Source organism: Hippopotamus amphibius, chromosome 3, assembly GCF_030028045.1.
Source record: "Hippopotamus amphibius kiboko isolate mHipAmp2 chromosome 3, mHipAmp2.hap2, whole genome shotgun sequence".
In the NCBI taxonomy this organism is placed as follows: domain Eukaryota; kingdom Metazoa; phylum Chordata; class Mammalia; order Artiodactyla; family Hippopotamidae; genus Hippopotamus; species Hippopotamus amphibius.
Window position 1 is genome coordinate 128,848,699 of NC_080188.1, and position 12,532 is coordinate 128,861,230.

At 60.1% G+C, this 12,532-nt stretch overlaps 1 protein-coding gene across 1 annotated transcript; it reads right to left on the reverse strand.

The window, feature by feature from the left end:
- Positions 1-211: 211 nt before the first annotated feature.
- Positions 212-8,598, reverse strand: MRGPRF (MAS related GPR family member F). The gene is made up of 3 exons (XM_057727715.1): positions 8,435-8,598; positions 5,191-5,304; positions 212-2,058 (listed from the first exon to the last, which is right to left on the reverse strand). Exons 2-3 carry the CDS (start codon positions 5,236-5,238, stop codon positions 1,075-1,077), a joined length of 1,032 nt encoding a protein of 343 aa, XP_057583698.1. The 5' UTR covers positions 5,239-5,304; positions 8,435-8,598; the 3' UTR covers positions 212-1,074.
- Positions 8,599-12,532: the final 3,934 nt, after the last annotated feature.

Below are 12,532 nucleotides of genomic sequence, written 5' to 3' on the forward strand. Positions count from 1 at the left end.
AGAGGCGTGGACACCCTACCAGGAGAGGGAGCACGCCGGGGGTGTAGACAGGCAGCAGGGAGAGGCGGCATGAGAGCTGGGTACAGGGCAGGCTGCACGGGGGGCGGCGTGGAAAGGCTGCCCATCTGGGCCTCAGGTGCCCATGGGATCCTCACTGTGGCAACAAGACCACGGACAGGACAGAGGGCAGGAACCTTCTCTCAGTGCAAGATAGAAAATGTTTATTGATATACATTTATTGTCTTTCATAAAACTGGGCCACCGTGCTTGTAGGTGGGCTGGCGTGGCTAGGTAGAGCCAGTGCCCGCTTTTGGGTGGGGGCTGGAGCCCAGAGACTGCCTGGACAGCCCGCTGGAACCCCTCGGACCAGGCGGACGGCAGCTCGGACACACTGCCTGGCACAGAGTCAGAAAAAAGAGTGAGCCACCCAAGCCGGCCGAGGGTCCTTCCTGGTCCAGCCGCTTGCCATGACAGAAATGCCCCCATTTCGGCCACCAAAGTGTTCACCAGGGGATGGGGACATCATTGCAGAAAGACTGGGCTCCAAGCCGGGTTAAGGAGAAGCACCTCCCAGGGAGCACCCTTTCCTGGAAGTCTGCTCACAACGTTGCTTTGAGAGGGCAGCACGGACAGCGCAGGTATCCCAAGGCAGGACGAAGCTGCTGGCCCGACGGGCGATGGTGCTGCTGTGCTCAAGGAGGGCTGGCTAATGAGGCAGGAGGCAGATGGGCTGGGTGACCCCTTCCTCTCCTTTCCTAGCCAGCCTGGAGCGAGGAGGAGCCCCACATCTGGCCCACTGCCTGGGGGCAACCTCTATACAGTGGGTCATGGAAGGAGGACGGCTTGGGGGGGAGCCTGGCGGGGCCCCGGGGTCTGTTAGCAGGTGGCCGTTCCATCTCTGGGCCACCCCGGAGCCTCAGCCCCAGGAGAAGGTGGCACGCGGGCGGGGAGCAGACTTTTCTCCTTGCACTTGGGCACCAGGGTGGCTGTCCAGCTCCTGTCCCTCCGCGAAGGGTCTCTGGAGGCCACGGGCTACTCCGGCTGGGCCCCGCCTCCCCTCCAGGTGCCAGCCTCTCAGGAGGCGTTCCCCGAGGGGCACTGCATCTCCATGGTGACCGTGTTGGGCGTGCTGCCCCCCGCCTCCCCCAGCTCAGCCCCGTCCCGCAGGGCCCGCTGGAAGACCACCCTGAGGGGCTCCCACAGCCGCTGCGACTTGTCCCTGCCGGCCAGAAAGTAGATGACAGGCTTGGCGCTGCTGTTGATGCAAATACACAGGTCGGTGACATACTCGGGGAAGGGGGCCGGGATCTGGAAGACCCAGAAGAGGAACCAGTCGATGCCTAAGTAGATGGAGGACACGAGGAAAACCGAGACCATGGCCAGGACAACGTGGTTGAGCTTGGCCGAGCGCTGGCGCCGCCGGGCCCGGCATTCCACGTGCAGGATGAGCGCCAGGCAAGGCAGCACCATGAGCGGGCAGAAGACGAGGAAGAGAAGGATGCCCAGGAAGGTGTCCATGTGCCTGCAGCCCGCCCCGGATGCCTGGCGGCCCAGGAACACGCAGAAGTAGTTGTGGACGCTGGTGACCAGGAGCGACAGGGTCCAGAGCAGGGAGCACACCACGGCTGACAGGCGCTTGGGCCGCTGGCGCCAGTACCAGGAGGGAAGGATGACTGACAGGCAGCGTTCCGAGCTGATGGCAGGCAGGAGGCTCACACCGGTGACGAACATGCAGAGCCCCAGGATCCGGGACACGGTGCGGACATAGTCGGCAAACGCGCCCAGGAAGCCTCCGGTGTTCAGGATGGAGAACACGGCCTTGCTGAAGAGGTAGCCGACGTCCGCGCTGGCCAGGTGCAGGAAGTAGATGGAGAAGGGGCTCCTCTTGATGGAGAAGCCGAAAAACCAGAGGACCAGCCCGTTGCCCACCAGGCCGCACAGACAGAGAAGCAGGAAGATGTAGTTCATGACGGCCGGCGGCGGCAGCATGGTGATCTGCTCAATGGTCAGGAAGCCGCGGCTGTAGAGCTCCGGGGCCTCGCTCACGCCGGGACACATCTGCGCAGGCGTGGAGGGGAGACACGGGGTGATGCTGTCTGGGCTCCACTCCCAAACCCGCACCCCGCATCCAGGTGTGCTAGACTCCACCCCCAAACCCGCACCCGCATCCAGGTGTGCTAGGCTCCACCCCCAAACCCACACCTGAGTCCAGGTGTATTGGTCTTGATTACAGACATGGCTCTGGAGCAACTAATTGGCTCCAACTGGAGCAGAAGACACCCCTGATCCCACATAGTGCGCCTGCTCTGTGCCCTAGAGCCTGGAGCTGAAAGTCTACAGGAGTGATAGTGAAAACAGTGAAAATGATAGGTCCCTCATAAAGGTACCTGGCAGCCCACTGGCCAGAAAACATCCATGTTGTGCAAGATCAAGAAAAACTGAGGAAGTTTTCCATATTGAAGGAAATGATAGAGATATGAACGATTCGTGCAGGGCTGTAAGCCTGGGTTGTAGAGTGGATCTAACCATCGCCACGCAGGTTGTTACGGGGATGACTGGGGAATGTGAATACGGACTAGGTACCGTATAGATAATGGTATCGTACCAACGTTACACTTTCTGAATAGGAAAATACACTGTGGCTGCGTATGGAAGTGTCCTTGCTCTTAGAAGACAGAGGCTGTTTGAGGGCCAAAGGGCTTGGTGTCTGCAATTTCCTTTCAAATAGTTCTGGGAAAGAAAGTCTATCTATCAAGAGCTGCTAGAGAGAAACCACACATGGTAACAGGCTAACAATTCATGCACGGGTGAAGGTGAATGCAAATTTACCAAACGTGCAATTTTTCACACTAACACATGAAAATATTTATTTTAAAAAATAAAATCACTTGTAAGTTACCAAAACAAAACCAAAGTGGACCCTGATCCATGGTGGGATCAGAGAGACCTGGGGAATCAGAGGTGGTCCCCTGCTGGGCCAGGGTGACCCCCTGGTTTCTGGGTCATGGAGCATCTGGATCTGGCCCAGGAAGTCCCTGGGGGAGGGGAGGGACACCCGAGGCAGTGGCTATTTACAGAGCTGTGCATTTTGACAATTGTTCTGGCTGTGTGAGTCCATCTGGCTAAATGGCAGTCTCGCCTGCAGGGTCTGGGCTGGCATACCAATGCATAAAGGTGGGCTGGGTGCAAGAAACTGGTGAGTGGCAGGGGGGAAGGGAGGGATGGTGGCAACCCAGAGGGAACCCGTCCTGAGCAAGTGGGCAGCCGCCCTGCCCCAGCCGGTGGGCGCCAGAGGGACGGGTGGGCTCAGGGGCTGGTCATCCTGTCCCCTCTCCAGAGAAGCCAGAACCCGAGATGGTGATGTAAAGTATCTGGATCTTTAAATGTTCACATTTAACAAACACGGTGTGGGCCTAACACGACATATCTACAAGCTGGACTCGGGTCTCAGGCTGTGGGTTTTGACCTTTCATCCCAAGTGGCCCAGCTGCCCAGAGCACCGTCACTGCCCTGCCCACACCCCGGCAGACATCACCAATCCATCCCGGCACTCTTTCCCACAGAGCCCGAACCTGGCTTCCCCCTAATCTAAGGCTGGGTGTCCGTCAGTTCCCGTTGCTCAGGACTTTCCCTCCAAAAAAAACCAAAAAACAAAGCCAAAAAAACAAAACAAAACTGAAAAACAAACCAGAAGGTTCTTGAGGCAGGACTATTCTGCCACTTTCCAGATGGCCCCCAGCTCAGGCAGAAAGCTTGGTTCTAAAAGACGGCTCTCTGGGCCTGACACCCCACAACAAAGGGAGGGGCCTTCTGGCCTGGCTCTGGTCAAGGGGACTCTGCAAGCAGGGACTGGAGGGTGCTGGCAAACTTAGGGGAGACCCCATGAGGTCAGGGCATGGGCGTCCCAGTCACCACCCGGCATCCTCTAAATACATTTACTGGCTCCACGGGTGTCTCTGTCTGTCAACCCTCAATCCCCTTAGCTCGCTCTTTACTCAGCCTTTCCTGTGGGTGGCTCTGACCACTCCAGATGGCAGAGTGGCCTCCTTACGAGCCTCCTCTCAGCTGGGGAGCAGACCCAGTAATCTACAAGACGCAGTGTCTAAACGAGTCCATGTAGGACTAGCTCTGGTGCTGGAGGGAACTGGGCTGCAGGGACTGCATCTGACAGAGCAGATCCCTCTGAGCCTCTTGCAGGCTGGAAAAAGTCTGCAATCCTCCCCTCCGAGTCAGAACGGGAGGGCCGGTGAGTCACTGGGCGTGCAGCTGCCATCCCGGCCACATACCACCTTGTAAAATGCCTGCTCTGGGGCCTGGTCCCCTCCCTGGGCTCTGCCTTTTCTCCGGGGATTTCAGGAGACTCCCGAGTCAGGCCCATCTCTGCCTCCCATGGCTGCCACCCCACAGCGGTCACCATCAGAGGCAGGAAAGGGCTGCAGGCATGGCGCGGAAATGCCGGGGGCTGGGGTCCAGGGCCCTGGGAAGGAGGCCCGGTTCTGCCCCGACCTTTGGACTCATCCCACTCAAGTTACCACACTGGCGTGAGCCTTGGTTTCTTCAAATGTTGCACTTGGTAAACTCAAGGGGTCCTTTCAACTTGAGAGGGTTTTGTCCGGGATTCAGGAGGGAATTCCAGAGTTTTCAAGGGCCTCAGAGATGCAAGGCCAGGAGGGGTGAGGGCAGAAGGGGTGGGTCAGCCTCATGGGTTGTCCGAGTCTCAGCACGGCTGGTGCCTGGAGGCAGGAGGTAAACTGTGACTAGCGGACCTTGGCGTTGGATGACAGTGGCAGGGTGGCCCAGAGCCCTGGAGCATGTGACACCAGGGCCCCCTTGGAGCCAGCCTCGCAGGGCCTCTTGGTAGGGCCTGGTCTTGGGAAATAGCTGACCGCCTCATCTCCACAGGGAAGAGATGACAAGGCCTCTGGAGGTTGGTAACGGATGCTCCAAGGATTCGAGGGTGTCCAGTGATGAAGGCACTGGGATCTGAGGGGCCCAGTAACCAGTGCCGGGCCATGTAGCCCAGAGGGGCCCTGCTGCCTGCCTGTCTATCCCGAGCTAGAGGATGGGGCCTGGATGGCAGAGTGTGTGTGAGCAGGAGATGCTGGGTAGGGTCTGCCCCCTCCCACCGCACCCATCCTGCAGACCTGGGCCGAGGAGCCCCCTCTGACGGGAGCTGATGGGAGCACTTGCCTTGTTTCTGTTGGTGGGATGGGGCTCCCAGGAGCAGTTTCCAGCCATCTCCAGGCCTGGCGAGTCCAGATTCCTCTCGGCTCAGCCCACAGCTCAGCGGCCTGTGCAGCCCACCTGGCGAGGCAGACAGGATGGCATCAGGGCGGCCGTGTTCTCCACTCCTTCGCAGACCCCTCCCCAGGCCCCCAGGGCTCTCCCCTTGGAGGGCAAGCTGATGCGCCACCCCCCGGCTCCCTGAGAGGCAGGGCCTTGTGGGGGGCATCTGGCTCCCTGCTGAGTCCAGAGCAGGCCCCTCTGTGTGCACCGCCCCCTGCTTCCCCGGCACCCTCGTTCACCCCCCTGCTGATACCCTAGTGACACCTCCTGGGGAAGAAGCGCCTCTCTTTGCCCACTTGGTCTGAGATTTCCAGAGCCAGTTTCTGGAGATGTCCTTTATTTACACACACACATTTCTTGGGTATCACCCCTGTGTCCAGCCAGGGGTGAGACAGGGGTTCTGGGCAGTTAGTCCCAGAAGGAAGAGTGGGGGAAGAGAGATCATTTCCCGCAGGGAGGCTTCCTGGAGGAGGCGGCTTTTGCCTGGGCCTTATGTTCGTAACATACAAAAGTGTCTGGTCTTTCCCCTGCACGTGCCTGGGAGGCAGGGCAGCCTGATGACCATCAGTGGCATCACTGTCACCACCATCAACCCCGTGTCAGTGAGTGTCTGCTCACTTACACCCACCCTCCTGTTTGGTCCTGGGTACCAGCTCTGAGGCAGGTGCAGTCACTGCCTGATGATGAAGGCAGGGAGGTGAGGTCACCTGCTCAGGGGCGCACCCTGTAACCGCTGCACACACTGCGGCTTTGCAGACCTGTGTATCTGCAGGACCAGAGAGGCTGCGGAGACAGAAGCGCTGGAGGGACCAGCCTCGAGGCCGCTATGGTGGCCCCCGCTCCAGGCTGGAGGAGGGGCAGCTGGACTCAGCCAAGAATGCAGGTCGGGAGGCCTGGGAGAAGTGACAGGCCGCGGAGGGGGGCGTCCCTGCCTGAGACTTGCCCACCCCGGCCGGCCGCTTGCCCCGGGTCCACTCGAATCGTATCCTGTCCTCCAACCTGAGCTCGGTCCCCGCCGGCAAGCACCCATCGCTCCCACTGTGCAGCCGGGAAACTGAGGCTGTCAGCGGAGGAGGAGGGGCCTTGCGGGGCCTCAGCCGGGCCGCGGGGTGCTGGAACCCTCCTCCCCCTGACTCCCCCGGAATTCCACCCTAGGCGGCCACGCGCGCTCCCCTCGGGTCTGAGGGCGGGGCCGGGCAGGCACCGGTCATTGGCTGCGCGGGGAGGTGGTCCCCGCGAGCTGCCCGCCCCTCTTTAACCCTCGGCTTCCCGGAGCCCGCGGTGCAGGGCCGCCCGGAGAGGCAGCGGGCGGGGCCGGGGGCGCGGGCGGAACGGCGCGGCCTGGACCGGGGCCCCGCAGGGCGTGGGGCTTATGCCCGGGGCCCATGTGGCTGCGCGCGGGGTGGGAGCCCTTATGCGTGAGAACAAGTGAGCCAGCTAGCAGGCGTGTGCAGTGTGGGTTTGCAGATAGCAGAGGGGGAAGGGGAGGGGAGGGGGGCTAGCAGCTGTGCATGTTCCTGTGTACCCACCACCCCCTCCCCCGTGACAGTCTTGCCCCTAGTTGGGCCACTGTCCCCATTGCCACGGACAGACCTCAGGCTTCTCCGCACTCTGAGGCTTGTCCAAGCTCTCCCGGTGCCTGCAGCCCCCAGACTGCCTGCTTCACCCCCATCCTTCCCGGCCTGGGGTACTCCCCCGTCTACCCTCCTCCTCCTGCACTCTTCCCACTCTTCCTGGTCGTCCTTCCAGACACACACCGCGCCTAGGTCTGGGCCCCGGGCTTGACCCCCAGAGATGTCCTGACCCTGAGAGCCTCTCCCATTCACCTCTGCCAGGCTAGACCCCCAAGGACACAGATACCCCCAAGGGCAGCTGGCTGAGGCCCGCCCATGAGGTCCGACTGGGTCTGGGCATGGAGTTGGGGGGCCCCAGTTCACACCTGCTGGTTGATTCGAGGTGTGGGTGTCCCTGTGTGTTTGAGCCCTCGCTGCCCTGCCATGGGCCATCTGAAAAGCTATTGCACTCATGCAGAGAGATCTGGAAGCCAAGGTGGACCCCACGTGGGCCGTAGAAAGACATGTGTGCGGCATGTGTTTGGGACATGCGTGAGTGCGTGAGCTCCTCACGTTGGGGTCTGCCCTATGACAGAACTAGCTTGGGCTAAAATAGACCAAAAAAATCTGCCTGCTCAGTTCCATGCTGACCCTCCCCTCAAAGCACAAGCTTGAGGATGGATGGGCCCCCAGTCACCTGTCTGCTCCGGGGCCTCAGGAAGCTTCTCATCTTTCACCCCCACCCACCACGCCCAGCTCCAAACCCACCCCGCCCCACCCCCAACTCCCGCTGCCCCTCGACAGGGCTTTACTCCAGGAGGCCTCGGTGGGAACCGGCAGACTCCAGCTCTCCCGTTCGTCTTCCCAGCCCCTCTCCTCGTCCCGGGGCTGCCACTGGGCTGGGTCTGACGGCACGGGCGAGGGGGTGGGCTCGTGGCTGCCGCTCCCCCCCAGACACAGAGAGACCTTTCGGAATGTCTCATGAATGGCCTTCACCCCATGCCAACACCCCATCAGGCACCACCCGCTGCGGGAGAAGGTGGGATGCAGCCGCCCAGTCTCTGGTGGCTGCTGAGGCGGACCCCTCGGTGTCCACGCCGGGGGCTGGCCCCACGCTGCCCGAGCGTGGCCCTGTGGAAGGAGGGGAGGGCAGTCGACGTGCGTGAGAGTGGTGGGGCCATCACGCCTGGGATGCTGCCTGCTGGGTGTTTCCCTTCCTGCCCTTCCAGAAAGCACACTTGGATGGCTTGCGAGGGTGGGGGAGGGGAAGGGGGAGCCCCCGCCCACAGGAGGATAGAGCAGGAGCTGGAAGCAGAGGACAGCTTGGGGGTCAGTTATTGCCAGAGTGCCAGGGCCTGCCACACAGGAGAGGGACTCTCAGAGCGGCCCAGTGTCCCCGGGAGTGCTGCAGGAGGTCCTCCTAGGGAGGTGACAGCACGGCTCTGGCGTCTCAGGGCTCCTGCTTGGGCCCGTGTGATTTCTGGGGGCTGCCAGCCTCGAAGACACCCACCTCTTTCTCCTTCCCTGCCCGGCCTTCGCCCTGCAGCCCCGGTTCCCAGAACGCCCTCCCTGGGCCCTGCGTGGTGTGGAGCTACCTGCAGCTGCTGGCTTGACTCTCCGAGGCCTCCCCTTCGTGGAGGGCTCTTCCTGGGATGCCCACCTCTGGTGGCCCACCACCAGGGCAGCAGGCCAGCGCAGAGCACTGCCCGGAGGCTTGGGAAACGCGAGCTCAGAGTGGAGGAGAACCCTCGCCTGCCTGCTGGAGGAGACAGCTTTGAGAGTGTAACCCGCCCCAAACCCAATTCCAGGCCCGGCAGGAGGGGGCGGGGACGGGGAGGAGAAGGAGGAGGAGGAGGAGGAGGAGGAGGGGCTGAGCTGGGATGAGGCTTTGGGAAGGAATGCCCCGCTCAGGAGCCCCCCCAGAGCCCCGCTGGGAACTCAGCTCTCCTCCTGGTGACGTCACTTTGGCCCGAGCACTGCGGCCCGAGTCCAGCTGTGAATCTGCAGCTCCACGGGGCTGCCCGCTGCCCAGGAGAGGGAGCGCCAGGATGTCCACAGCCCAGCCTGATGCATTCCCTCGGCCCCCACTGGGCATTTCGGGGTGCGCAGGCTGGGGGGGGGGCGGGGCCCCACCTGGTTGTTTAGATGTCCCCAGGGGCTGATATGGAGAAGCCAGGAGGGCTTCAGGGAGTGGGTGGTGCAGGCACTTTGGCCGAATGGGTGGCTGGACAGCAGTGCCACCCAGGTGGTACCCCATACCCCCTTCCACCCCGGAATCTACCCAGGGCCCCCTGCGGGCTTCTGGAGCCAGGAATTCCCTTTTCTGCAGCCCTAATAGCAATCAGATGGCGCAAGTGGAAAATCACAGTGCTCGCCTGGGGCCTGCGCCGAGCGGGGGAAATTGGCGGGCCAATTGGCGGGCCCGTGGTGCCTGGTGCGTGCCTGTTCAGCGGGAGGATGAGTCAGCCCAGAGAGCCCCCGCGGGGTCCTGGGGCACTGATCCAAAGCCTGGGGGGCGGTGCAGGGACCAGAGGGGGTGGCCATGAGGACAGGGTGGTGAGGAGCGGCTTCCAAGAGAGCCACCAGGGAAAGCTCCCTGCCCTGGACCAACTTTCTCATGGCCCAGGGAGCCTGAGGGAATTCTGAGCAGTGCTTTCCCTGCGGGAGCACATGGTGCCCCTCTGTGGGCATCTTAAAGAGAACCCAGAAATAGAGCACCCCCTGCATCTGCCCTGGAGCTGCAGTCCTCCTGTGCCTGGAGGAGCTCGATGCCCCCGGCCACCTGTGAACCTCAGAGGGGGCTCAGATGGTTCCCTGCAGGGTCCAGCTGGCCTCCTAGGGCCTTTGTTTTTAGAGAGGGTTTGGAGGAGGGCTTGAGGATGCTGAACCTCTTGGCCACGCCCAAGGCAGCCTTGGGGACCCTCCCCTTCTCTCCCAGGCCGCCCAGCTGGGGCCCAGCTGGGCTGCTTGTTTACATGCGGAGGTCAGGGGAAGGGGGGAGGCCGGGGGAGGCCAATCCAGGCAAGTTCCAAGTGTAATTGCGTTTGGACTCTTAAAAGGAATTGTGTGAAGTGCGCAGCGGCTCTGAGGTCCACCGCCTTATTTGGTATGGAAATCTGTTTCTTTCAAAACTAATGAGAGGTGCTTATAAACGGGAAAGCCATCCTTTGCCTGGGTTTGCAGTGTCCCATTGCCACTCAGTGTCCTCCTGACTGGAGGCCGGGCTCCTGCAGGGATGTGGAGAGAGCCCCGGCCGCACGTAGGGCTCTTCCCGTGGCAGCCTCCAATCTTGGGTGACCTCAGGCCTCCGTTCCCCATCTGTCAGGTGCGGAAAAATAATGACTCTCGGAGTTGCAGTGAGGAAGGAATCAGGTCCCAGGTAAGAAAGCTCTTTGTGACCCCAGAAACACCGTGTCCTTCATGCCCTCCCTCCCTCAATGAGGCTTAGGGTGACGTGGAGGTGGCTGGCCCAGTGCTGGCCACGTGAGATACTGTCCCTGCACTTCTGACCCTCACATTCTGTCCTCATGCCCTGAACAGCCACCGCCCTGCCATCAGGGGTCCTCCTCCACCCCTCCCAGGAGAAGAGAACTTTATTTTTAGTGGTCCTGTGCCGTGGGCCTCACAGGTGGACTCTGGTTTCACAACCGCCCCAGGCCCCCTACAAGGGTGCAGGCCAGGACCCTCCTCTGTGGGGCCCAGCGGCTGCCTGGATGGTGGGTCGGCCTCTCTGAGCCAGCAGGGAGGGCGCAGAGCTTCCCAGGCAGGCCCGCACATACCACAGAGCGCCTGCTGGGTGCCAGGCACTGTGCTCCGGGATAATGAACAGGCAGACGAGGGCTCTGCCCTCTGGGAGCTGCCATCAGCTGGGAGGCAGACCACAATCAGATGACCTGGGCATGTGTAAAAACCACAGCTGAACAGAAGGCAGGCACCAGGGCTAGGCACGCCAGGGAGATCAGGACAGCTTCCTGGAGGAGGTGATGATGGAGTTTGTGGGGGAAACTTGGGCAGGAGCAACTCAGATGAAAAGGGGAAGGAAGGCATCCCCAGCAGAGGAAACTGCATGAGCAAAGGCCCTGAGGCAGCAGGCGTGCTTCACCAGTGAATGGGGAGCTGAATGAGGCCGGGGGGAGGCAGAGAGGGTAGAGGCATGGGTGAGGCCCCCAAGCGGGCAGCTCTGAACGGCCCTTCTCAGTCCAGCATCTTGCCCTCTGTGTCTTGTTCTCACCTTTCTGCTGCGCTTTGTCCCCTCTGCTCAGGGGATAAGTGCAGTGAGGGTGACTGACAATTATGGCTACCACTTACTGTGTCCTCTGAGCCAGGGCTGTGTAAATGGAATCATTTCATCCTCACAGCACTGCCCATTTTGCACTTTCATTCATTGCATGTTTACTGGGCACCTACTATGTGCCAGGACTGTTCTAGATCCTGGGAATCCACCGAAGAATAAAACAGATAAAGATGCCTGCGTGCAAGGTGCCCAGATTCTGGAAATGAGGAAACTCAGGCCTGAGGAGCATCTCTATGTGTTGGACTCCTCCCCCCTCCAATTGCAGGATCCGAGCTGGAGGGCTGGGACCTCTCTGTGTCTACGTCTCCAGCACTGGGCACGGAGGCGTGGAGATGGGAGGGGAGCTCTGGAGCCCCGGGTTCTGGTCCTGCTCTGCCTCTGACAAACCGAGAGAAACTGAGCCTCTTTCCTAGTTGTACCGTGGAGGAGGGCAGTGGGATTTGATACCTTTGCTCTGTGTTCTGTCCTTACCTTCTACTCCAACTCTGATAGGCTGGTGCTTCTCTTTTCTCCACAGGTCTATTGAGATATACTTCACATACCAAACAATTCACCTCTTTAAAGTGTATGATTTGGGACATCCCTGGCAGTGGTCCAGTGGTTAAGACTCTGTCCTCCAAAGGCAGGGGGCAGGGTTTCGATCCCTGGTCGGGGATCTAAGATCCTGCATACTGCATCCTGCATGCTGGCCAAAAAGAAAACAAAACAGTGTACAATTCAGTGGTTTCAGTGTATTCAGAGAGTTTGCAACCATAACCGCAATCTAATTGTAGAATGTTGTTTCACCCCCTACTCATTAGCTGCCTCTCCATCCCCCCCAACCCAGTCCCTGATCATCACTCATCTAATTTCTGTCTCTACAGATTTACCTGTTCTGGACATTTCACAGAAATGGAATCACACAGGTCTTTTGTGTCTTGATTCTCTCACTCAGCATAAAATTTCCAAGGTTCATACATGTGAATTCACATATCAGTGCTGCATTCCTTTTTATGGTGATAGGCTGGTTCTTTGGGGTCTAGGGCCCCTCTCTCTGCTGTTTGTCTAAGATCCTCCAGGAGACAGGGCAGATGTGTGGATGGTCTGGGTTTCCCAGGTGAATTCCTGAGGCCCTTGGCTTTCAACCCTTGAGATAAAAAAGTCTCTCCAAGGTCTAGCTGGCTTTTCTGATGGGGAAGAGTGAGTAGGACACCTCCTCCCTTCCCTCTCTCTTCCTCCAGCCAGGCTGGAGCATCTGTGATGGAATGTGCATCTTGGGAATCTCTGCAGAAGCCTACATTCTCCTTTGTTCTGCCTGTGGAAGACTATTCATTTGTTCATTTATGCATCCACCCACTGTCCATCCATCCATCATCCATCTTACACCCATTATCCATTCATCATCCATCTTACATCCATC

Excerpts from the sequence above, each read along its gene's own strand:
- MRGPRF (XM_057727715.1), bottom strand. The coding sequence starts at position 5,238 with ATGGCTGGAAACTGCTCCTGGGAGCCCCATCCCACCAACAGAAACAAG. Across the intron at positions 2,059-5,190 it reads ATCCCACCAACAGAAACAAG|ATGTGTCCCGGCGTGAGCGA; the intron begins GCAAGTGCTCCC and ends ACGCCTGCGCAG.